A 27765-nucleotide genomic window follows, 5' to 3' on the forward strand; every position below is an offset into this window, starting at 1 on the left:
CTGTGTCGTGAACGAGCTGAACCTCTGCAACATGAACTGAGCATTTTTATCGCAGTAAACATAAAACATAATAAACAGCGTAACTGTTTTTTTTCTCTTTAGCCCCCAAGAGTTAGCAAAGCCTTCTACAGGTAAGTTGTATTCTTCAGGAATAAAATGTTTGACTTTATAATTAAGTCTTGTTTTGTCTAATGCTGAAACTGTGTATTGAATATCAATGAATATCAACGAAGCAGCCTTGCAAGTCCAGTTGTTTACATTTTTGTATGCCATGTCAAAATTTTTACTGACTGACTTACACCACAAAGGCTCCTGTGTTTATGTCCAGTTATGTAATTTAAATGACAATGAAAGAACCTATTCATTAAAATTAAAGTGAAATTGCTTAACCTATATATGGGAGCCTGAGAAAAAATGTTCATTTTTGAGAAGAAAATGTAAAATGGCACTTAGAGGCTATAATATATATATATATATATATATATATATATATATATATATATATATATATATATATATATATATATATATATATATATATATTACAGCAAAACATGGCTATACTCTAAGTTAACCAATGAGTGTGATGGAACTAGTAGTAACTAATAGTAAGATGACTGCAAATTTATTGAAAGGAAGTAAACAGACAGCAATAAAATAAATATTAGAATTAAGATGTGTTTCTTTAGTTCTGACTGAGTGTTGTAAGTGTTTCAGTCACATTGGTGTCTTTATATGATCCAAGTTGTACAAAATCTTTATAAGAAAATCTCTGACTATATCCACATCTTTCTCACATCTATGTCTTCTTTACAGATGTCTTTCCACGCTGGCCGTGGATGCCCGAGGGGAAGAGCAGCCGCTCCGGGTCCAATGTATCGGCCTGCTCCTCCACAGTATCACTACGACCCTCCGGCTGCTCCAGGTCCTATCTATAACCCTCAAGGCAGCAGTAGCTACATGCCACCTCATCCTGACTTCATGCCATTCCATTTCCCTGCACCCTCACAGGGCTCTAATGCTCTGCCCCAATGCCCCGTACGCCCACCGGTCTTCACAGAGCCGCCCCCTTTTCCTCCACCTGCTCTTCAACACTCGGACAGCTCCGCCCCAGTGCCTGTTCAGAGCTCTTACCCTTACATGATGCCCACCGTCACCCCACCACCTCTTCCACCTGTGCCACCCTCAGTTCCACCTTCCATGCCCTATCCACCATCATATCCCATGAGCTACCCTCCACAGCCACACCTCCCTCCTCCACCGAGCTTCAATCCAGCTTACGTGCAGCCCGGAGGATCCTTCAAACCTGATCGCTCCCGCCCGCCTCTGCAATACAAGTCGGACACCTGTTCCCGCTCCCCAGAAAGACCCCGTCACCATGATGAGCATCGGCACAGAGGGCACAGCTATGGAGGATATGGAGGTCGGCATAACCGAGAGTTTGGAGGAGACAAACGGGACAGAGGGTGCAGTTCAGAGCGCAGGCGCTCAGACAGCCCACGGTATAAAGCAGACTATGACAGAGGGCACGTACCATCAAGACACCGCAGCAGGTAACACACTTTACTGCTTTTTCTGTTATCAAAAAAATTATTAGACCTCTGTGGGGACCGGGTTATTATAAGTCATCTTAACATTATCGAAGTGGCTTCTGACACCACATTTATACCCCAAAAACATGTTTAATGCTGCAGCGAAGTGTCACAAAATATTTTTTTTCTTTCCTAAAAACTAAAAATAATTTTAGCATTTGTACACAATGCTGCACTTGAGCAGCACTCTAAATGTAAATCATCTGAGTACAAACTAATATTAATGAAACAAAATGCTACTTATAATGATTTAATTCACTTTTTTTCATTGTGCGAGTGGTGACATTAAATGTGTTGCTCTGGGACAGTTGTGTCACTCAAAGATCCAGTTTTCAAGAAAAGCTTTACCATGCAACACAACTAATTTATCTGTCTTGATGAAACTATAAATTATAGTTTCATCTGTCCTGATGAAACTGTAAAGTTGCTTTGCAATGATTTGTATCATAAAAAGCGCTTTACAAATAAACTTTAATTGAATTGAATTATAACACACAGCACCGTTGAATAATAATACAGGAACAAGAATATAGCATTTAAATGCTGTGCAATTAAGTAGAATTTGCACAAAAAAAAAATAGATTGTAATAAAGTAGTAATGTGTTTCATTAGTAAAAAAAACAATTAAACAGCATGCATTTAAAATAGCAAGATTTAATGCACAGATCTCTTCTGGCAACAGTTGATCGTAGCAATCATAATTTTAATTATAATGATTGACTTATATTCAATCCCACATTTAAATGTGATTGACTCTTTCAAAATTTGTGTTCATTTTGCAGAAAGAAAAATAACATTTTATTCACAGTATGAATAGGTTGTATACAGACAGCTTAGCAAAGAGTTTATCCTTTTATAATTAATCACTGAATCTGATATGACTTCAAAGGATAGTTAACCCCAAAATTAAGTATTTTATCATTTACTCACCCTCATATTGTTCCAAACCTGAGCTTCTTTCTTTTCTTGAGTTCAAAAGAAGATATTTTGAAGAATGTTGGTAACCAAACCACTGATGTCCATAGAAATTACCCTCAAGACTGACTATTACCAAGCAACAAAATTTTACTTCATTTATGTGTGATTTCAGTGAAGTTGTTTAAACCTCTCCAAACACATGGCATTTATAGACTTTTATAGAGTTCAGTAAGCTTTTTTCTGGGTTGCCTGTTACAGCGTATAATATTGCCTCCATCCCCCAGAGAACGCTATCGGCATAGAGATGAGCCAGGTTCACCCACCTCAGACAGACACAGGAAACACATCCGCAGTCGTTCAGGCAGTCGAGAGAGAAAGCGCCGACGTGTGGAGGAGGAGAAAGAGAGGAGAACAGACAGCACCTCAAGCAGTCGAGAGAGATCGGTGAACTACAGCAGGATTAGAGATGTAGAGGAGACATCCACTGACCGACATGAGGAGGAGAAAGGAGAGGAGGAGTTACTCAAACCTGCCTGGATCCGCTGTACGCATGCTGAGAACTACTACTCCAATGATCCAATGGACCAAGTGGTAACTACAGCAGTCAACACAAACTGCAGACAAGCAGATAGTCCTGGAATTTTTACCAATTTACCACAAAATTATACTCCCATTTAAAATGTAGTTTTGTACTAAATATTTTGAAGGTGTCATGTCCAATCATATCATATACTCGGGAGCAGTTTCTCACCTTCCATGTGTTTTATTCATCTTTAGGGTGATTCTACAGTCGTGGGAACCAGTAAGTTGAGAGATTTGTATGAGCGCTTTGAGGAAGAGCTTGGTCAGAGGCAGGAGCGAGCCAAATCCAGTAGACCTAATTGGGAACCACCCAAGACCAAACTGGACCAGGATGAAGGTATTGTGTATTTTACCATTTCAAATATGAACAGTGTATTTTATAATATTCCATAAAAGTTGCAACATTATGAACATGTTACAACATTCAGTGATTTCATTAAACTCTGTATGTGTCTTATCTCTTTGCAATGACAAAACTGCTTGTGTTTTTCGAAAGTACAAAATATGGCTCAAAAGTCAATTTTTAAATGTAACTATTTAATGCCAAATATTTGTTACCTGTCTGTGGGCAAGACAGGGTTAAAGGACGAGAGCACACCTGCTCATGTTAGTTCTGTGTAGAAATTAAAATGAAATAAATAAATCATTCTTTGTTTACACGGAGAAATAAATAAAAATCAGTAAATGTTTAAGGCAGTCCGCAGTGTCTTACAATTACAAGGGAGTTGCAATATTCTAGATGCATGTATGCAGTTTCTCTAATGATATTTTATTGTTGGGTTGAAATCTGCAGTATTGTAGAAGTTAAGGGGTAAAGACATGACCAGGGGCCCGTTTCAATAAGGAGGTTAAACAAACTCTGCGTTGAAACTTAAACTCTGATTTGACTTACCCTGAGATGTGAAGTTTTCGGTTTCAGAACAGCTAAATTGTGTTAATTCAATCCACTCTAAGTAGGTTAACATTTGAGTTTAGTGCGTGCACTGCGACTATGAGAAGTCATGATCAATGGAGCTCTGAAGTTATGATTCACCATGGCAACAGCACCCAAAGAGTCAATGTGTCATTTTAATTCTTAATCACTGTTATAATATCAGAGGTGAATACTGTAAATCAATTAACTAATATTCATTTTTATGGTATCCCATGGCAATAAATAAATAAATAAATAAAACTAAATAAGGGGGGGGAAGAAGAGTAGCATCTAAAAATGAATTATAAAAAAATTATCAATCAAGGTAAAGCTTTAAGCATGAAAGTTTAATGGGTGTAGGATACATGACTTTACAAACATTTGACATTAAATGTCATTCAGTGTCTATTTCAAATGTGCAGCAGCTTTTTCTAACCTACAGGTGCTGGTCATATAATTAGAATACCATCAAAAAGCTGATATTTCACTAATTCCATTCAAAAAGTGAAACTTGTATATTATATTCATTTATTACACACAGACTGATATATTTAAAATGTTTATTTCTTTAAATTTTGATTATGATAACTGACAACTAGGGAAAATCCCAAATTCAGTATCTTAGAAAAATAGAATAATGTGAAAAGGTTCAATATTGAAGACACATGGTGCCACACTCTAATCAAATTAACAACTGACTTGTACTCAGCTCGCAAAATGGGGGGAGAACATGCACCAGCACCACTGAGAGATGAAGAGGAGATGGTCAAGTAGAAGAATTTTAAAATTCAAAAGGAAAAATATTAACTGTTACTTTTTTTATATTTGTAGAAAACCAAAATGACCAAATAAATTGGGAATAATTTTTGTTCATCTAACAGCTGTGGTGGTGGCTATGGCATGGATCTTGTACTACCTCTCCATCTGGCAATTTTCGATTCCTTAGGGTAATCTGTTTCATTTTCGGAAAGTGCGAAGGTGGAATATGCGTGTCATCAATGCATCCAACCACACTGTAAATTATTGGGTTACTTCCCAATACGTCGCAGCAAGATGTTATCAAGGGAACATAATTTATCAGATTAGACACGTTTAAAGGGGGGGTGAAATGCTATTTCATGCATACTGAGTTTTTTTACACTGTTAAAGAGTTGGATTCCCATGCTAAACATGGACAAAGTTTCAAAAATTAAGTTGTACGTTTGAAGGAGTATTTTTGTTACCAAAATACTCCTTCCGGTTTGTCACAAGTTTCGGAAAGTTTTTTTCGAGTATGGCTCTGTGTGACGTTAGATGGAGCGGAATTTCCTTATATGGGGACTTCTGCCGGAAGAGCGCGCGCTCCAGTATAGCGAGGCTGAGCAGCACAGACATTTCACTGATCAGAGCGATTCACTGATCAGAGCGCGAGCGTCGCGAAAAGTCACAAAAGAAGTGTGTTTTTGGTTGCCAGGGCAAGACAACCCTGCACAGATTACAAAAAAAAAAACAGCATTAAGGGACCAGTGGATGGAGTTTATTTTTACAGAGCATCAACGGAGTTGTGCAAGTGTTTTTGTTTGTTCCCTGCATTTCGAAGATGCTTGTTCACAATGCCCAGTTTGACGACGGATTTGCGTATAGTTTATTTCTTAAGGATGATGCAATCCCAAGGAAAAAGGGTCACGATAGTGTGTTGGAACCGCAGGCGGTGAGTAAAACTGCTTCAAATATCTCTGCCTCCTTGTTAGTGAGTCCCCTCCCATGCCAGAGACCCGGGTTCAAGCCCCGCTCGGAGCGAGTCGTTGCTGCTGCTGCTTTCGTTCAGTTTCAGCCTCTGGATCTGATTCTGGATCATAAATAAACGGCTGAATCTGACTGTAAGCCATGGTTTGTTTTGGATGATGGGTTTTCCCTCACGGTAATGTCAGAGCCTTTAATATGTTTTTCAACGGCTCTGGGTAATGTCACAGCTTCCACATGCTCTCAACGCAAAAGCCTACTCGCGCTCGTGATTCTTTAGCTCCGCCCACACGCCACGCCTCCAGACGGTCGTGTTTTTCCGGGAAAAATCGGTACAGACTATCTTTCTCTTATGAATATAATAAAACTAAAGACTTTTTGGATTTATGAAGGATGCAGTACTACTCTAAATGTACTCAAGATTAACAGGATATTGAGTGAAAACGAGCATTTCACCCCCCCTTTAAATCGATTTCTACAACACTGACCTACAGTCCAGTGAAACTCATCTTTGACGATTTTTACCAATGAAAAAATTCTCAGGAAGCCTTACTAATGTGCTCTGCATCTCAGATGTTTTAAATAAAACTACCATTTAAAATGCTACCACTCAAATAGATAGCCTATGCATGTGAATATGGCAGAAAAAAAAAAAAATGGCAACGAATATATGCAGCCTCCTCGTCTACAGGATCCTGTATAAAATGAGATGGCATTTTTGTTACTTAGAATTTTTGTCTTGTTTCCAGCCAAAATATCAAAATATTATTAAACCGAGATGCATTTTCTACAGGAAACAAGACTAAATACCTTAAATAATTCTTCATCTTTAGAAATTGCATCTTGACGTAAGAATTTTTAGAGGAAATAAGACAAAAATATTCAGCAAGAAAAGTGATTTTGCAGTGTGAATGAATGAATGAGGGATTTAAACACTGAGTTCGAAAATCACTTTAAATAGAGGGAAGGAGACTATAAGGAACTCTGGGTTTACTAACCTGCCCCTGACCAAGTTAGGTTGGTAACTGACTCTGAGTATCTTTTTCAGAAACGGCTTGACTTAACCTACATTCTCGGGTTTGACAAACCTCCCATTCTGAAACGGAAGGAGTTTCTGTCTTTTCAGGTTTAACATACTCAGAAATTTCACTTAACCTCCTTTCTGAAATGGGCCCCAGGGGCCTGACAGCAGTTTTAAGTTTACGTTAAAAGTGTGGAAAGTTGATGTTCCTTTGATTATTTTTTTTTTATTTCAGAGCACAGGAATAAGTAAATACACAATTAGTGTTAGCTATGTCACTCAGCCATAACTCTAAAAGAAAGATAAATTTGTTGTGTTGTGCAGATGAGAGCTCGAGCGAATCAGAATGTGATTCAGATGGAGGCGGTAGCAGTTGCTCAAGCAGTTCTGACTCTGAGGTGTTTGATGTCATTGCTGAGATCAAGAGAAAGAAAGCTCACCCTGACCGCCTCCATGAGGAGCTGTGGTACAATGACCCTGGACAGGTGCACTTCACCATTTTGCCAATGGGGACAATAATGTTAAAGCTGCAGTAGGTAACTTTTGTAAAAATATATTTTTTACATATTTGTTAAACCTGTCATTATGTCCTGACAGTAGAATATGAGACAGATAATCTGTGAAAAAAATCAAGCTCCTCTGGCTCCTCCCAGTGGTCCTATTGCCATTTGCAGTTACTGCTCCCGGTAAGAAAACAACCAATCAGAGCTGCGGTCCATAACTTTGTTTGTGTTCAAAATGTAAAACAATGTATATAATAAGCGTTTACACCATGAATCCATTTTCCTAACCGTGTTTTTAGCTTGTCCTGAACTGATCACTAGGGTACATCTTTAATAAGTGTTTATATTCGGACTATTTTAGATTGCTTCGGGGTACCGCGGCTGAGTAACCCAGTACCTTTGTGATTCTTCATAGACATAAACAGAGAGAAGTAGTTCCGGCTACGATGTTCTTCCCCAAGACGCAAGCAGTTCTGTTTATTAACCGCTAGAGCGTCAAAAGTTACCAACTGCAGCTTTAAAAGGTCTGTGGTAATAAAGGGATAGATCACCCAAAAATGATCTCATGACTCATAAGACTAATTTGATTAGTCTTCAGAACTCAGATTTAGAGATTTTTCTTTAGGTTTCTGTCCCTTGAGTGAAAGTTCAAGTAACCAAAACTTAAATATCCAAGTGGGTTATAAAGGCATTGTAAAACAAATCCAAATGAACTGAGTGGTTTAATTAAGCTTGTGACAAGACATACAATTACCGGTACTTTTACTTGCATATGGTTATCGTATAACATAATTTTTATCTCTTTATAAGACTTGGATTTAAGTTTTATGTTTGGAATGTGAAGGTAAGTAAGTGATGACAGATTTGTCTTTTTTTTTTTTTTTGTGGCTCACAGTTATTCTTGTGTTTAAAACTCAGATGAATGATGGACCGTTATGCAAGTGCAGTGCCAAAGCCAGGCGAACTGGAATCCGACACAGTATTTATCCAGGTGAACAGGTATAAGTGCATTCATTCAATCACTTAATCTGTTTTAGAACCATATTTAGGGCACAGACCACTAAGGCTGTTCTTTTTGGCATGTTTTTTCATTATTATTATTATTATTATTTGTTTGTGTGTTTGGCCCATTTTTGAGGGCCAAAACGTATGATACTTTGCAGAGATACAAGACCTTATTGTAAAGTCTTATAAAGTTTTATATATTGTTCTCTTTAGGTGTGTGTGTGTGTGTGTGTGTGAGAGAGAGAGGGAGAGGGAGAGAGAAATAGTCTATTTTAAAATAAATGCATTAACTGTCAAGCATTACAGTATTTATTAATGGTTGTTGATGTTAATCAAAATGTTAATGTATATTCACATTGCATTACACAATTAAGTATAAACCTCTCATAGCAGCCCATTAAAAGGTTAGTTAATCCAAAATTAAAATGAGTCCATACATTACTCACCCTCAAGGCACCCTAGGTGTATATGACTTTCTTCTTTCAGACGAATCCAGTCAGAGTTATATAAAAAAAAATATATTTGATCTTTCTAGCTGTTTAATGGCACTCTGTGGGTGTTGCATTGCTTCAGTCCAAAATAAGTGAAATAAAAAGTGCCCATCCTTAATAAAAAGTCTCTAACATAGCTCCAGGGGTGAACAAAGTCTTCCTGCAGTGAATTGATGTGTTTTTGTTATAAAAATAACCATATTTAAAATGTAGAGTTAGGGCTGAGTGACATAACAAACACTATTTGTGTATTTGCTTATTCTTATGCTCTGAAAGAAAACAAATCAAAGGAACATCCACATTTCACAGTTTGAAGGTAAACACAAAACTGATGATTAAATAAACCATGTTGGGTCTGCTTAAAACAAGTTTACCAAATAAGGCAGGCTTATTTCAGTTAGTCTGACTTATTTTGAACCAAATCAACTGACAATACTGAAAACTCTTGAGTTATTACCATGGTCAAGGTCCAGAAACGTAGCAAGGACAGAGAATTCCTAGTTTTATTCTGAGAGTAAAATGTTGTGTTTGATTTTGTTGTTTAGTGTTATTTTAAACCCAGCATTTCCATTACAGTGATTTTGATTGTTATAAATGTCAGTCATCTGTCTGGGTTGTCAGTCTGTTTGGATTGGTCAGCAACTTTTTCTTTCTCTTATAGTCAGTGAAATCTTGCCGGCCGATGTGTAACAATGCTGGCAAACTGTTCCACTACAGAATAACTGTGTCCCCACCGACCAACTTCCTAGTAGGTTTCTATGCCGTTTTAATCATCTAGTATCCATACATTTTATTTTTCTGTTCTTATATTGTTTCTACCTTTGAACATAATTGGTTCTCTCTGTCTCTCTCTCTCTCTCTCTCAGACAGATAGACCCACGGTTATTGAGTATGACGACCATGAGTACCTGTTTGAGGGCTTTTCCTGCTTTTCTCACACACCACTTACAAATGTAAGAATGTGATTTCTGCATGGTTGCAGTCAAACCTACTAACTAGATTATAACATGGTCCTTTTTGTGAATAAACAACAATAATAAAAAAAACAGTATCTAAATATGCTTTTGTAGGAGTTTGTTTCAACATTTATGGGAGGAAAGTATTCAAATGAAACATGGTGCGTCATTTACTAAGTTTTGCATTAGTCAATTTACTAATATTTGCCCCATTATTTAACTCCCGATGCAGCATGTCTTTGCACATTTTGCCCTTGATATTGCTACTAAAGTTGCTGATTTGGGCTGAGATGGTCATTATGAAAATGAGTTGTCTGTGTTCTTTAATTTATGCATTTCCATTAGATCATTTGAAAAAAACATTCCATTCCCATTGATGATTGTGGTCTTAATATAATTTAGTTCAGGTTTTCTTAATGTTAAATTAGTTCTGCTTAATGTTACATTTGTCATTCACAAACTTCTATTGTTTCAGACCTGTATGACTTGTTTTCCTCTGTGCAGATAATCAGTGGTTAACCGTAATTTTATGAAGCTAAAAAATTACTTTTTGTTGTAGCATCAAAAAATTAAGGTTGAACCACTGATGTCACTAATGTCCTTTAACGAGGACATTCAAGTGATGTTTTGAGCATGAAGTTCTCACATATCACACATATCTCCCAGACTAACTGTTCCCACCCCCTTTAGATCCCTTTGTGTCGGGTTATTCGCTTCAACATCGATTACACCATCCACTTTATAGAAGAGATGGCACCTGAGGTATGTGTCACCCCACATTTATCAGATTTCACACTGTCCACATTTTCTTCAGTTCACTGTAATCATCTACTGTAAATGTTAGTTACTGTGAATAACATTTTTATGCACATACTTAATTGCGTACGATTAATATATACAATTAAATTTCTCATAATGAGACCAACATCTTGACGATTTGACTTAATCATTAATAAAACTGATTTTAATTTGATTAACATTTTTAATTCAAATTCAGGCATTTTGGTTGTTTCTAACACATGTGACGTGACCCACAAATGCTCAGCTATTGTAATCTGTTGTGTCTGACCAGAACTACTGCGTTAAAGGCCTGGAACTGTTTTCCTCGTACCTCTTTAAAGACATCTTGGAGTTATATGATTGGAATCTCACAGGTAACATGCACACGCACATTTAACTCTACACAAGCACACCATGAGCTTATAAGCCATAGTAATAGAGTTTTGCTGTCACACAGGCCCTGATGAAAATGGCCAGTCAGGTTGTCAGAGGTTTCATTTTATGCCACGGTTCGTTCGGTTCCTCCCAGGTACATTTTAAATACCCTTCTGCCCATTTCACTCATGAACAAAAAAATGTTTGAGCAGTATTTTATACCTAAATTTGACTGATCACTCACCAATTTATTGGTGAATAGTTCATACAAGTAGAGAGAATGCTTCATCACTATGATTGATTGTGGTGTCAGATGGAGGAAAGGAGGTGCTGTCCATGCACCAGGTGCTGCTGTATCTGCTGCGCAGCAGCACAGCTCTAGTTCCTGAAGAGGAAATCGCCAACATGCTTCAGTGGGAAGAGCTGGAGTGGCAGAAATATGCTGAGGAGTGCAAGGGCATGATTGTCACCTACCCTGGCATGGTAAAACACCATTTTTTAATGATAGGAAATACTGTGCAATAAATAAATAATAAGAGCTGCTACATTTAGAATGTTTATAGAGTCTTTCTGCACAGACATCAGTAGCCAAAAACTTTTGCATGATTGTGCATCCACGCTAATAAGTTCAAGTCCACGGTCATGTCATGAAAACACATCTGCACTTTAAATGTGTGCTTCTGTTTGTACCTGTATTCACACAGAAACCCAGCTCTGTGAGGATTGACCAGTTAGATCGTGAGCAGTTCAATTCCAGTGTCATCACTTTCCCCATCATTGTGCATTTTGGGATCCGACCTGCACAGCTTAGCTACGCCGGAGACCCACAGTAAGTCTTATTTAACGCTCACCACTTCTCTTTTTTCATTTTAGCTTGACTTCTAATGGCAAGGGTTTTCTGAAGTGCTTTTTATCATTTGATTTAAACCAATAATATGCTGAGGTTCCTAACAAATGTTTAATTCAAGGTTGTTTGCACTAATGTTAAAGAAATAATAATTTCTTCATTTTCAAGCATCATACCATTAAGCTTTTATTTTTACACAGTAGTTATTACTAATAATTTTTTTATTAATCGTATAATGCTGAAAAAGTGAAACACTGCAGTTTACTGCTTTCATTGCAGGTATCAAAAGTTGTGGAAGAGTTATGTGAAATTGCGGCATTTGCTGGCCAACAGCCCGAAGGTTAAACAAATTGACAAACAGAAGTTAACGCAAAGAGAGGTAAGTGTCTGCACAAGTTATATATGTACATAGAAATAGCTAATGTGACAGCTTAAAATAATAAATATGATCATTATGGAAGGGTATCTTTTAAGGTATTTTTCATTAAAAAAAAATAAAAAAGTGCATTAACCGAATGAGCAGTCTGAAGAGTGGCAAGAAGTTTTAGTGCAGTACATTGTGGTTTGAGGAAATGTAGGTTAATTGTCATAATGGTGTAAATACTGTGTCCAAAAACTGATTAACAGGAAGCTCTGCAGAAGATCAGGCAGAAGAATACGATGAGAAGGGAGGTCACAGTGGAGCTCAGCAGTCAGGGTTTCTGGAAGACTGGTATCCGCTCTGATGTCTGCCAGGTACACCTATACATACACAAACACACATTTACTTCAGAACTTGGGTTTGGTGAAGTGGGTTAGGGATGTTGAAATCAAACAAGATAAATTAAACATATATACAAATATGTTATATGTACAGTATCATAAATGCCTTAGAACATGAAGTTTACATTTATAAAGCACAACAAATAATGATCTGCTGGATTACTTTTATGGATGTGCAGTTTCTGTGTTAGCAAATGTTTGTCTGTTTTATTAAAGACTTTTTTTTCTCTGTTTTGACTGTAAACAAATAAGCAGAGAATGCTGTTAATTTCGTGTAAAACCTATAATGTAACCTATAAGCCTGTTTATAAATTGATTTAAGATTAATCTAATAATTATTTTAATTATAATAATCATTTTGCTGTTTTTTGTCTGATGGACCTAAAACCTGAAAAATCATTGAATCTTGGATCTAAGTTTTGGGGAAAATATTTGAGTCAGATGCCTTATTTTTGCAGCACGCCATGATGCTGCCGGTTCTCACCCACCACATCCGTTACCACCAGTGTCTGATGCATTTAGACAAGCTGATCGGTTACATGTTCAAGGAACGATGCCTGCTGCAGGTAAGAGAAAGAGTAAAGACTTTTCAGTGCAGGGTTGTTTTTCATTCTGGAAAATTGCAGCACAGGTTACCAGGGCTGCAAAAGAAGACTTTAACAGTTTAGGCTTTTCCTTGCTCTGCCAGTATTTTCTCTGGTTCCACCAGATTTTATTTTCATTTATGTGTGCCAGAATTTATTTATTTTTTATAACGCTGAATATAAATCTTTTTTTTTTTTTTTTTTTTTTTTTTTTAGAAAAAAATGACCTAAATTTGAACTTAACAGCTGGAAACTAAAAACTGAATAGTTATTATGTAACCATAGTGTATAACTCCACAACAGTGTTACATTTGTTAACTCAGATTATGTGTAGAGAAGCACTCCACTGATCTGAAATTTATAGGAGAGAGGCCAGATGGAAGCCTTTCCTCTGTTAAGATGCATTAAATTCCACTTGGGATTTGCAAAGAAGCAAGTAAAGGACTATCAAAGCAAGATTTTTGGAATTGAAGCCATAAGTTTAATTTGTGATAACAGCTGGATATTAACCCACTATAATGTAACTCCAGTTCCAGAAATGAAAAATTATTGCATAATTATGCAAAATAGTATTGGTTGAATCTACTGGTTTCCCCGATATACATTATAACATTACTTTGCTTTATTTATTTTTTTTGCTTTTCTTTCTTTCCCAGTTGGCAATGACTCACCCCAGTCATCATCTTAATTTTGGGATGAATCCTGACCATGCTCGCAACTCTCTGTCAAATTGTGGCATACGCCAGCCCAAATATGGAGACCGGAAAGTGCATCATATGTACATGAGGAAAAAGGGTCAGCAAATATCTCTGTAAATGTGTTTGAGAGCTGTTTTGAAGAAGTAGCCCTACTCTACTAATGGTTTTGGTCTTTTTCACTAGGAATAAACACCTTGATTAATATTATGTCAAGATTGGGCCAGGATGACCCATCACCCTCCAGGTCTGTGTGTGTGTGTGTTTTATTGTATTATTTTATTTTAGTCAAGTTTTATTTTATTTGTTTCTTGTGTTGGTCATTTATGATTTTTTTTTTTTTTTGTTCGTTTGTTTGTTTTTATAATTTGTACAATTTTAAAAAGGCAGTTGAAATATAACAACTAAATGGTGTAATCCCTGTCCTTTATTCTAACAGAATCAATCATAATGAGCGTTTGGAGTTTCTTGGTGATGCAGTTGTTGAGTTTCTGACCAGGTGAGACCTCTTACATTTCGACAATGCTGTTAATCTGTCATTACATAGAGCATGTCTCACTGAGTTTAGCTTTTGAAGCTTTTGTTATTCTAACCTGTTATAGTCATATGTTTGTCTTTGTTTTCCAGTGTACATCTCTATTACCTGTTCCCAAACCTGGAGGAGGGAGGACTCGCCACATATCGCACCGCAATTGTTCAGAATCAGCATCTTGCAATGCTTGCTAAGGTAAATGTTTACTAGATATTAGAAATAATCAAAAAAAAATCAGCACACTGTGAATTAAAAAGAAATTATATCTTTTTTATTATTATTTGTCATTTAATTTATATTTATATTTTTGTCCTGCAACTTACCCAGCAAAACCAAAATGAAAAAAAAAAAAATATATATATTTTTTATAATTATCGTTATCATTGTTCGTAGCATGTTTTTTGTTGTTGTTTATTTTTTGTTCATCTTTATCATTGTTTTGCATCCTCAGAAATTGGAGTTGGATCGGTTCATGTTATATGCCCACGGCCCTGACCTGTGCAGGGAGTCAGACCTCCGACATGCCATGGCGAACTGTTTTGAGGCCCTGATAGGTTAGTGCTTTATCATCTATGCTGTCTGTCTGTATTTAATATACTGTATTTCCACTCACTGATGTTGATTTTGATTTTTATGTTGCAAACATAGTTACAGAAACTTAGTTTGTGTTTTGTAAGAACACATTTACAGAATGTTGTAAAAACTGCCCTAGTTGCATATCCACTTCTGATTAAGGTGACCATATGTGCCATTCATACAGGACACATCCCAGCCAGGATTTTAATATTGCCTAAAATATCCAGGTTTTGTCTTTCGAATCGCTTTCACGTGTTTGTTCGTTCACTTGACTTGAAGCATTGTGGTGCACTTAGTTTTTTTTTTGGATTTGTGCACAGCAGCGCTTCAAGCCAAACGAACGAACAAACACGTGCGCATATTTGCATCGCTTTAATCGTTCCCCCTAGATCTCACCTTCTCACATGCAGCCCCACGATTGGTCAATTTTGTACAATACCTGCATGTTATTGGTCAAACTGCTCATGATGTTTAAGGCATTATTTAAATCCTGGCTGGGACGTGTCCAGTAATGAACGGCGCATATGGTCACCCTACTTTAGATAGATCTCAAACTGCATCTTGATTGCTCAAACTAAACGTGTGAAATAAACACATGGGACCCCCAGAACCAGGAACTGTATAGACTCCATTGCTTCCATCCATATCACACGACATGTCGCCATGATTTGATTTCTGTTTTTGTGTCATGCAGACACAGTATGGGAAAATTTGAGATTATATAGAGTATTATTTTGCACAATAAGCCTTAAAAAAGTATTGTAGTTAGTTACTAATGATGGGCCAAATTTCGACAACCAAGATTTTTGGTTTAACCTGTTAACCAGATCCCCCATTATGGGACTCACAGTTGAAAGTGCCCTACCTAACTTCAAATTGTAACAGTACCTTACTTCAGTGTTCAGTTTTTCAGTTTTTACACACATAATTTTGGTGTCTTTGGAAAGAAGAAGAAGAATTGATAATGTTGATAATGCTCAAAAATATTATCAGTGATGACGCACGTTATCGCGCGACTCTTTTACCAGGTGTTTTGAAGGAAGAGCAACGTTCGCGATGAAAAAATATGTGCAAACTGTAATGAACAGAGATCAGTTAGTTCCTCACTTTCCGCACTGAAGCTGAGATCATTCACTAGCTTCAATGAAAGTATAATGTGCCTAGCGTTTTCGACTTGTACATTAAAAGTCACGCGGGTTGTGTGTGAAAGCACACACATATTCCGGGTAATCACTGGCAGTGTGAAAATGCAAAATGTAGCGACCCGGGAACAATTACCAGGACGCATTACCCGTGTATTTGCTGAAATTGAAGTGTGAAAGGGGCTTAGCAAAATAATGGGTTGAAAGTCACATGTTTCATGAGTTTCTATTTCAAATCTGAAGAAGATACCATGAAAAATTTGATTCCTGCAACCATTTTTCTGATACTATGTCTAGTCACTAGTCACTTTATTGAAGGGTTCTACAAACTATTTTAGTCATTAAACAAACTGCATTTTTTTTTCAATTATAAAACAATAGAGTCATATATATAACATCATATAAGTGATTTATTTGAGCACTTGAAAAATACAATAAGAATAATTGGAATAATAAAAATAAAAAAAGATTTAACTACATATGTCAATTACAGTACATCCTGAGATTGCTAGAAATGCAGCATTTACAACAATTTCTTCTCATACATTCAGTTATCATGTGTTGACGTGCTGATGGCCAGTTGTAGAGATTGTAATGGTAATCATACAAATGCGCTATAAAGTCAATAATCTATCGCTCTATTCCTATAGATGGCGTTCACATTGATAGCTGTGATAATCATGATAATCATGCAGATACTACCACATTCAACATAAAACACACTCACACATATATGAAGAGTGTAAAAAAAAAAGTTCATCAGAATTCAAATAAACAATCTTCTGCCTATCTTTCACTTTTTTTCTTTTTTTTTTTGTGGATTGTCTCTCGATTCTGTTTGTGACACTGTACGCTACAAAACCATGCTGTTTTTTAGTACCAAGATGCAGTTTTCTGAGCGTGAGTTATTCCATAATGGACACAAACAATACTGTCCCCGAATAATTGAAACCTGAACAACATGAGATTTCGTTCAGTGGACCCTTAAGTAACCTTTTCTAATTAAATCGGGATTTACAGCTGTGGATTTGTCCACTGTATGACTTATTAATACGAATCTGGTATGAACTGCGTTTTGATTCATGTTTTGATGTGTAATGCTTACATAAATTTACCAAATACATCCTTTAAGTGTTCCATTTTGTAAACAGTGATCTGTCGTCGATGCTTGAGGCTTAGATCTTTATAATGGTATATAGATTGTCAAGATTAATTTTGTCCAGATTCATTTAATCTATTCGTAAACATTAACACGTGCAAACAAAGGGAGTTCAGTGTGCCCATGTCCAGGTGCAGGTTAACAGGTTCTGAAAATTTTTGGTTACCAAAATGTCAGTGCATCATAAGTGGCTCATGGCCTTTTTCAAGGCTTTTTGTATTTAATGAAGCACATTTAGGTCATTTTAAGTGCAAACTTTTTTTATTTTTTTATGTTTTTGAAAGAAGATTATTTTATGTTCACCTAGACTGCATGTATTTGATTAGAAGGTCAAAAACCGTAGTCTTGTAATATATTATTACAACAACACATTGTCCTTGCTTAATAAATGCATAATTTCTCATTTATGAAGAAACCCGATAAGGGGAAGTCGTGGCCTAGAGAGTTTGACTCCTAACCTTAAGATTGAGGGTTCGAGTCTTGGCAGTACAACGACTGAGGTGCCCTTGAGCAAGGCACCGAACCCAACTGCTCCCCGGGCATTGCTGCATAAATGGCTCCCCACTGCTCTGGGTGTGTTTTCACGGTGTGTGTTTGTTCACTGTTGTGTGTGTGCACTTTGTATGGGTTAAATGCAGAGCATGAATTCTGAGTATGGGTCACCATACTTGGCTGTATGTCTCGTCATTTTATTCTCAGTTTTTGAATAGCAGCAGAATTTTTTTTTTGTTTGTTTTGTAGGGGCCGTTTACCTGGAAGGTGGTTTAGAGGAAGCCAAGCAACTCTTTGGAAGACTGCTGTTCAACAGTGAGGTGAGTTTTATTGTGTATGTTTGTAGGACTAAACCTATTTTAATTTGAAGTGAGCCTTTTAGACTATAATGTACGATGAAGAGATATTGTGGTAAGATACTGTGTGCCAATATAGATATTTTACATTTAAAACTAACAGGGTGTTTAAATATAAATTATAATAACTTTATCCTCAAAATTAATTTCTCTATTTTGAGTTGGTCTTCCACCCATACTTTCCCCAATATCATGTATATAGTGTTAAAATACTTTCATAAGAAGTAAAAGTAATCCCATTCAATCATTATGTTGTCTGATACTGCTGTCATTTAAAATACATTTTAGAGAACCATCAGGTTTTTTCAGCTTTCAGTTTGGTTGTTATGGAAACAGAGAAACAGTGACAGCGTAAATATAATTTAATATGATCTGAGAGTGAATCTGATGCTGTCATTATTAAATAAGTTAATGCACCTAAAGCTTAAAACTGAAAAAAATATCCTTGCAATCACACAACATAACAAAAACTACCCCCCACCCACGAAAAAAAAAAAACATTGAATCTGAATTGTCATATTCTCTTTTTTTTCTCAAATGGACTATGTCATGTTGTATTCAGTTTGTTTCCTCTCTTTTTGTCTTGCAGGATCTGAGGGATGTTTGGCTCAACTATCCACCTCATCCTTTACAGGTGTGAGCAGAATTGATTTTTTTAATGGTCAAATGTCATAAACAAGTGTAAGACAGAAACATGCATACACTTTCTGCAGCCACCTGTCTGAATAACTAGAAGAGAGTTCAGTAAACTGTAAAACTGTTACAAACTGATTTATGATTGTGATTATGATCATGATTTGCAATGTCAAACAGCATAATGGAGTCTTTTTTTATTCAGCTAATATAACTGGAAGTGGCTAAAACAGGAAACCTTGCACATTCAAGGTCTAAATGGCCATGCCCACTCTTATTTAAATATAATTTTCCTAAAATATGCATTCATTGAATTGTGCAGGGGAATTTAGAGAGACCATTTACCCAAAAATTTTAATTCCTTCATCATTTACTTACCTTCATATCTTCAACCCATAAAACTTTTGTTCTTCTTCGGAACACAAATAAAGATATTTTTAATCTTCTCTTATCATATTTATTCATTATTGAAAGTCATCATAACCAGCATTTTCTAGACTCATAAAAGAACATAACACCATAAAATGAAAAATGTAAGAACTGGACACACAAGAACCAATGAGGTGTGCTCTCCAGGGCATCAAGCATGTTTACCATAAAAAATGTGTACAGTATGTGCTTAAATCAATGTTTTTATGTGAATAAAACCTAAACTACATCTATTCATAGTAAAAATGACTTTTTAAGCCAAATTTTTTTTGGAGATTTTCAATGGATGGGCAAAAATAGTGAGAGAATATTACAATATTTGTATTTGTGTAAGGAAGATGAATAAAAGTCTGGGTTTTTGAAACCACTCGAGGTCGAGTAAATGATCACAATCAAAGTTTATTTTTTTATTTTTTTATTGAAGCCGACTGTAAACTTCAATGTAGTAATATAATAGTTGAGTTTATTTCATGCATAAAAGCACACACTCAATGTTCTGCTGTATGTTTAGGTGCAAGAGCCTCTGACAGACAGGCAGTTGATCGAGTCGTCTCCAGTTCTGCAGAAACTCACTAATTTTGAGGATGCCATTGGAGTGCTGTTCACTCACGTACGTCTCCTTGCACGGGCCTTCACGCTGCGAACAGTGGGCTTCAACCACCTCACCCTGTAAGTGCTCTAGTGTCTCTGTGACTGTCAAATCTTATTTATTTTATTAATTTTTTAATATATATATATACCAATGGAACAGTTTATTGAACATTAGACAATAAAAAAAATGCAAACATTTGCATATGTTTTTATTGGTTATAATATTTGATACATCAGGTTGTAATACAACAGTGTCTGTGCTCCAGCACATGGTGAATTCACAGAGACAGAGGCTGTTTTTCCACAACAGTAATTTTATCATTAGTTAACTGTAGGCTAGTGCTTCATGCAGCTGCTGTATCTGTCTGCAGAGGCCACAACCAGAGGATGGAGTTCCTGGGAGATTCTATCATGCAGCTGGTGGCCACTGAATATCTGTTCATCCACTTCCCAGACCATCATGAAGGACATTTGACAGTGAGTATATCCCTCATCTTTTCTTCATTTCATCCCAAGATTGGTTTAATTTTATTTCTGTCTTTATTTTCTAACTCCCTATGACTCATCGTGTCCACTACAGTAATCTTTAATAGCCATTTTTACCTATTCAGTGTGTGATGGTATATTCAAATCACCATGAATGATGACTTTTGACCCTTTCTCATAATTCTGTTTGAATGCCATTAATAAGACAGCATGAAATCAGCACGAGTAAAGAAATATCCTCTAGAATGTCTTCATTTGTCTCATTTTCCAGAAGATCAGGCATACTCATGTATTTAATGTAATGTTTTTGCTGTAATTTACCTTCCATAACTGTGTTTGTGAACTGTAGTGCATACATTAGTTTACTATCCACTGAACAATTCGACAAGAATGTCTGTACATGTCTATTGTGAAATATTTTTGACTCTTATAGTTTTTCTTAAGTCTGCTTCAATCTCACAATTAAAATGAGTTGAAATTGTCTGCTTTGCTCCGCTCAGTCCATTTCAGTGCAAATATACCTTTAGTATTAATTTGGTTTCCTGTGCCAACAAATTCCTTGGTTAGCCCTACTCTATAGTACAAAAATCCAGTTACTGTGCCCCCTCTTTTCTGGTTGGTCAGTCTGTGTAAACCCCAGAAGTATAAAGTGTGTTTGTGTGTGATCTGTAGCTCCTGCGAAGCTCCTTGGTGAATAACCGGACTCAAGCGAAGGTTGCAGAGGAATTGGGCATGCAGGAATATGCCATCACCAACGACAAGACCAAACGACCTGTTGCCTTGCGGACCAAGACTTTAGCCGATCTACTGGAGTGTAAGTGTGACATGGCACTGCAGATTAAAGCAAGAGACGTTTGATTTTATTGAACTATAACGAAACTGTGAAATAATTTAATATAAAAGGACACTTTTTTTCTCATTATAACCAGCTAAATAAAAACAACATATATTCAGTGAGAGCTCTGGGATTTGTAATTTATTTTATAAATGATTATTTATCTTTTTTTTTCTGGAGGATTATGAATCCTAATATTCCCAGTCATTTTATATATATTTATTATTTCATAATGCTTATTGTCGTTGTTACCATTAATTAAATTTTTTTCCTCCCCAGCATTCATTGCAGCTCTTTACATCGATAAAGACCTGGAGTTTGTGCACACATTTATGAATGTTTGCTTTTTCCCACGACTCAAGGTATGACAGGGTTTTTTTTTTTACACTTATATACACACGTTATCAATCATTATAAGTAATGATTTTGAATTTACCCATTTTCTATGTCAGATGCACATAATGAAATAAAATTATTAATTGAAAAGAATAAGGTGACATTTACATAGTATTTAGTCTTGTATACTGACAAGGCTGTTTTTAATCATCTTTGTGTACATCCAATAGACATCGTGTTTTTTTAGCATCTTGTGCAGTGAGCACATTTTTTTTTAAAGGGACAGTGTGAGCTTAATAGACAATTAAATGCCCCTTATTTAAAAGAATATGGTTATACAGCAGACAGCTCCTGTCAATAAGGAAGTATTTTTTTTCTCCCTCTGTGAATGTTGTGAGAAGTGACTGAATTAGACAGCCTCAACATAAATAAAGACTTACTGTAAGTACATAAATTATATAAAATCACTCCTGATACAGCACTGCAGGCTGACAAAAAAAAAAAAGATACTTGAACAGGATTCCCAGTGAATCTGTCTTTGTAAGCACTGAAAAGTTTGTAGACATTGGGAATGATCTAATGAAAATCATCATGTAAAAGGATTTTAGGATACATACCAGGTCTTAGTCTATACATCCACTGGCATGAAATAAATCTCCTCAAAGTGCTCAACTGATGTGTGCAGGTTTTTTGTGCTTGTGTATATATATATATATATCTTTTTTTAACTTTTATTGTACTGCTGTTTGAATATGTTTCAGGAGTTTATCTTGAACCAGGACTGGAATGATCCAAAATCGCAGCTGCAGCAATGTTGTCTAACCCTGCGGACCGAGGGAAAAGAGCCAGACATTCCTCTATACAAGTAAAACGTTTCTGACCGTTAACATCCTTTGATTTACCTCTTCAACTTCATCCTTCTTCAATTTTCTGTTTAAAGGGTATTTGCCTTGCAAAGGTATTCAAACTCATATGTGTTTATGTAATGTTTTATATATACTGTATATATCCCACATTACACTAATCTACACTCCATAAGGACAGATTTACCATAGCACTACAAATTTAATAGAGAGAAAGGAGAAAACTAATCATCATATTATTTAAATTTCATTTCTACAATTTAGCCCTGGTTGCATCCCATGTCTCTGGGTCATCTTTGAGATCTACAGTTTGATTGGAGTCCAGGTGCTGCGAATTCAATTGATTAGGGATATTTGCCAAGCCATAAGGTCAAAGGAACATCCTCTGTCTGCACAGCTCAGAGACAGGATTGTTTCGATGCAGAGGTCTAGGGAAGACTACACATTTTTTTCTGCTGTATTGAAAGTTCCCAAGATCCCAGTTGCCTCCATTTCTTCGTTACTCTTTTCTTAGTCATTGCTTGTAGTTCCTAGATTGTCCATTGCTAACATGGAATTCTCAGATTGTTTGGAATGCTGATGTATCTTATATCTAGTAAGATATGACATTTATGCATATAACAATAAAGTTCACATTAAACTATACAGGAAAAATCAGCTGGACTAAATCAAACTAAATTGTAGAGAGATATTAGGGAGAAACGTGTTCAGCGCTGATCGTTCACGGTCAGCTGGATTTGGTGCAAAGTGGCATGGTGATAGTTAGTTGAATACTTTTGATGTAACTTTAATTTATGTTGTCTTGCCTATGTTTGCTTTTACTGATTCAAACCCACTGGTCGGTTTGAAGTCTTATAATAGTGAAATATGATTACAGATCCACTTTTCCAGATCCAGTTTTCAGTTTGTTTGTTTTTATTTTAACTATGATACTCTTCATCTTCTTTTAAAGGACACTTCAGACAGTTGGACCCTCTCATGCAAGGACCTACACAGTGGCAGTGTATTTTAAAGGTGAACGGATTGGCTGTGGAAAAGGACCAAGGTACTAATAAACCCAGTTATTTCTCCTAATTGCCAAATCGCTACATATCTGCTCTTAGAAATGTCTGACCCTGTCAAAAACAGCTTCCGTATGTCACTCTCAGAATTTTCCATGTCCAATGCTACCTTTGTGCCACCTAAAAGCTCTCATGAACATTAATCTACATTTCTGTCCTGTGACCTTTTTATCATCTGCTGGTTTCCTATTTTTGTTGTGTTGCTCTATGCATCAGACAGCACTTTCTATTCAGTGAGCCTGCATCTTACATCTTGAGTTCTGATATGTTTACAATTGTTCTCAGTAGCTCACTAAACCCAAATGTATTCGTGGGACATTTACCTGTTATTTTAGTTATTCAGTTATTTTAATATTACTTAGCAAAACATTTAATATTGTTTTGTTTTCACGTTAACATTTTAAGATTATGTATTTAAGTATGTTAATTAATTGAAAAATGTTTGCCACCCTTGAATTTTTATTTTACCATTGCCGTTGAGAGAATGTAGATGAAGAGCCCCAGTGCAGGTTCAGTGGGTCATACATACTGGATTAAATCCTTTCAGTAGACTGGTAAAGATCCCATTTTTTTGAGTTGTTGAACATTTGTAACTTTTTTTATTTTATCCCAACAGTATTCAGCAAGCTGAGATGGGTGCAGCCATGGATGCCTTGGAGAAATGTGAGTGATTTGGGGCATTCTTTTAAAAACTGGCAATGGTTTTATGAGAAACATGTTCACGTTAGGGCAATAAGGTATTTGTTACAGTGCGGGTTTTTTTTGGTTTGATGAAGCAGCTAATATAATGCTAAAGGTTATGAAAGTCTTGGTTTTCTGTTTTACATGTTCTTTCTCTCTGGTCTTCTTCAGATAACTTCCCTCAAATGGCTCATCAGAAACGCTTCATCGAAAGAAAATACCGACAAGAACTGAAGGAGATGCGAAGAGAGCGAGAGCGACAGGAGAGAGATAGTGATGAAGGGTAGAAAAGCAGAAAGATAAAGGAAAAAGCAGGATGTTACATGAAGTGAGTCACACAACACCAGGCTTAGGAAAGCAAGAATCTGTTAGCCTGTTCTTTTGTATATAAATCTGTGTAAAACTCTTGTGTTTGTTAATCCCATTCATACAACTGGTATGTTTTAAGAAGAGGAAAGTTTTGCATGAAATAAATCAAACCATCAAAATTTCTTTCTTGTGTGCATAATTTGGTCAAACCACAAAGCACATCATAATATGAAACGGTGATCATAATCTAACCAGATTTGATTTGAAAAATGGCTGTTACATACTAGGGATGTGTGACACAACCAGTGTTGTGGGTAGAGTGAGTTGCATAACTTTTTTAAAGTAACTAGTAAAGTAACGCGTTACTTTTTAATCTGTAAGGAAATCTCTGGAGTTACTTGTTCAAATAAGTAACACCAGGTACTTTATTTCCCCATGTACTCGCTGACAGCTCTCCTGTCCACATGTTGAGGGAAATTGGGAGTAAGTGCAGAGGCAATGTGTGCTGTGCTGTGTGAACATGATGTTACTGTGGTTATAGAGTTGTTCCGATTCCGATACTATTATCGGAAATATCACCGATACCACAACAAATTCTGGCATCGGTGAATACATGAACCCATATACCGATCCGATACCATTTTCTTAAACAAGACCTAGTTATGTCTGCTGGCTTTGCCTAACCACTGCACAGTTCTTCTTCGCTGCTCAGAATGCATTGCAAACACAGGAAGTTGTGCTGTGTTGCCACAAGCAACCCCTGTTTAGGGCAGCGAAGAAGAAATTAAAACGCATTAGCAGCACTGATCTATATATGACTGGATCGCTCATCGCTTTCTAAACTGCCAACAGACATTGAAGCTGCTTCTATATTATAGATCAGTGGTTAGCAGTATGTCCGCTGTTTAGCAGTATTTCATACTGGACCAACCAGACAGTAAAACGGCGACTAGGGATGCCACAAGTACTGGCACTTCACTACCAAGTCAGTGCTGAAAATTAAAATATGTGATGATACCAGCGTCTCTGTGGTACTAATAGTAAGTTACCGACTCCCGAGTATATCCGGTACCTGCAGCTGCGTTCAGTCGCTTCCGTGTTAGTCTAAGCGCAGGGCTCCAGACTGTAGCCGAATATATATCAGTGTCTTTGAATATTAAACTACAAAATACAATTTAAATATTACTCCTGCAAATTCTACAGCTTTGTGGGTGACGGGCGCAGATGCACGGGAGCTCACTGTTTTGTAGTCTCTGCCGTGTGTCACTATATGAGGACACGAACGCATAAACCATCACTTCATGAGAATTTACAGTTTCATTTGAGAAAACTGCCATATCATAAACACAGACACTCAAAGATCTTCATGGCAACCCATCAAAATAAATGTTCGGTTTAAAGTGAGTAAATTGACAATATATTAAGCTACTGTTGTAGCCTACAGTAGATTTAGCAATGTCTCTATGTAGTAATAATAATAAGTCTCTATTAATAATAATAATTTATTTTTTTACATTCCTATACTTATTTGTTGAGTCTGAAGCACACCATAAAATAATTCTAGCAATTTACACAGGGCTAGTAGTATATACAGCTGTATATACAGATACACACCCAGGTATCGGATCAGTACTCGGTATCGGCCGATACCATGAGCCCAGGTATCGGAATCGGTATCGGGAAGAGAAAAAGGGTATCGGAACATCTCTAGTTCTAAACTAATTGTCAGTATGCATTTACTCATTTTACCTGCATAAAAAAAAGATTCAGTGTTCTTCAAAATTAATAAAAACAGTGAAATGGAAACACAGAATATTACACAAATCTGCAATAAATAAATATGTTAAATAAGACAACTATTTATTTAATCCCATTTCATTAACCAATGTCTTTGCTACTGACCTTCGATGATCCAATGTAGCCTTACTAATAAGCAAAAATGGCACTTTTGTGTTTCATTTTTGTTATTGATGAATAGTATTGAACTTTCTTTTCCTGCATCATATTATTCATGCAGTTTTATTTACACAAGCAGATGTAAGATGAATGGCTGAGAGGATACCGGGAAGAGATACTGTCCATGGATATGAGCTGAATGGTGATCCAAAAGGCGATGGTGGAGATGGTGATGAAGACAAGGGAGACACACACACTCACGGTAGAGACAGGAGGGAACTTAGAGACGTTGGAGACATGGAAGTACGATACTAGGAGTCCTTGAAGTCAGCAGGTAGGAGATTCCTATTTGCAAACGAGACTGGACAGGGGTGAAGCGTGAGTGAGTGCCTTTTGAGTGTTGGCTGATGGGCGTGTAGATGAGTGGCAGGTGCGCGTGATCAGTATTCCGGTGAGGCTGTGCGCTGTGATTGGGTGGTGTTGAAGCCTGGCATGTCTGGGTGGTGTTGGGTGGTGTTGAAGCCCACCTACAGAGGGCCAAGGACCCCGACGTCAGGATGATCTACCTCTTTCTCGAGGGGCAGGTCTGTTGGGATGAGTGCCGTGGATGGTTTCTAGTAGGTTAGGGTCGAGTATGTCATTGCATGGGACCCATGAACGCTACTCAGGGCCATAACCTTCCCAATCCACCAGGTATTCAAGTTGCCCTCCACGACACAGGGAATCCAGGGTTTCGCGAACCACGTAAGCAGCGCCGTCGTCCAGGATGAGTGGAAGGGGGGTCTCGGCTGTGGCTACGCCAGGCTCTGTGGAGAGAGTAACAGAAGGATGGAGAGGTTTCAGGAGGGATACGTGGAATGTGGGGTGAATGCGCTACTCAGGTGGGAGTTGAAATTTATATGTGACTGGGTTGATCTGCTCCGTGATGTTGAACGGGCCAATGAACCTGGGACTTGGTAGATGCAGGCGAATGTCCCTAGTTGACAGCCAGACTTTCTGTTCTGGTTGATAGGTTGGGGCTTCTGAACGGTGGAGGTCTGCTGTCATCCTGCGTCTACATAGGGCTCATTGTAGCTGGTGGTGGGCGGAGTCCCAGACCCTCTCACTCTCTCAGAACCAGTAGTCGATGGCTGGTACGTCTGAGGGTTCCCCTGACCAGAGGAATAGCGGTGGTTGGTAGCCGAGTACGCACTGGAAAGGTGTGAGTCCGGTGGATGGCTGGCGCAGGGAGTTTTGAGCGTACTTGGCCCATCCCAGGTACTGGTTCCAAGAGTCCTGGTGGCCGTGACAGAAGGTACGGAGGATGCGACCGATCTCTTGGATCTTCCCCTCCATCTGCCCGTTAGACTGCGGATGGCATCCCGAAGATAGGCTGGCGGCCGCACCTAGGAGCGAGAAGGCCTTCCAGACTCTTGAGATGAACTGCGGTCCTCTGTCCAACACAATGTCTTCATGGAAGCCAAAGTACCGGAATATGTGGTTGAACATGAGCTCTGCAGTTTCCATGGCAGTAGGTAGTCCCTTTAAAGGAATCAGACGACAGGATTTAGAGAATCTATCAACTACCACAAGAATACAAGTACAACCCTTCGAGGAAGGAAGGTCTGTGATGTGTGGCGCGGGCTCTTCGAGATGGCGCATT

At 37.3% G+C, this 27765-nt stretch overlaps 1 protein-coding gene across 2 annotated transcripts; it reads left to right on the forward strand.

Annotated features, from left to right (window-relative positions):
* On the forward strand, window positions 1-27669 carry LOC113112123 (ribonuclease 3-like). 2 transcript variants are annotated; one of them, XM_026277570.1, is made up of 32 exons: window positions 1-131; window positions 817-1553; window positions 2795-3101; window positions 3288-3429; window positions 7073-7233; window positions 8170-8250; window positions 9409-9495; window positions 9614-9700; window positions 10394-10465; window positions 10776-10857; window positions 10941-11012; window positions 11172-11341; window positions 11563-11687; window positions 11985-12084; window positions 12333-12440; window positions 12926-13033; window positions 13708-13846; window positions 13933-13993; window positions 14186-14245; window positions 14374-14473; window positions 14730-14832; window positions 17897-17967; window positions 18593-18637; window positions 19577-19734; window positions 20028-20133; window positions 20815-20956; window positions 21257-21339; window positions 22075-22178; window positions 23129-23221; window positions 23854-23900; window positions 24090-24246; window positions 26263-27669. In XM_026277570.1, exons 2-31 carry the CDS (start codon window positions 817-819, stop codon window positions 24203-24205), a joined length of 3867 nt encoding a protein of 1288 aa, XP_026133355.1. In that variant the 5' UTR covers window positions 1-131; the 3' UTR covers window positions 24206-24246; window positions 26263-27669. The 2 variants fall into 2 exon arrangements, with proteins under 2 accessions (XP_026133355.1, XP_026133354.1); XM_026277569.1 differs by lacking the exon at window positions 26263-27669 and having other exon boundaries at window positions 24090-24409.
* Window positions 27670-27765: the final 96 nt, after the last annotated feature.

Source organism: Carassius auratus, chromosome 12 (genome assembly GCF_003368295.1).
Source record: "Carassius auratus strain Wakin chromosome 12, ASM336829v1, whole genome shotgun sequence".
Taxonomy (NCBI): Eukaryota; Metazoa; Chordata; class Actinopteri; order Cypriniformes; family Cyprinidae; genus Carassius; species Carassius auratus.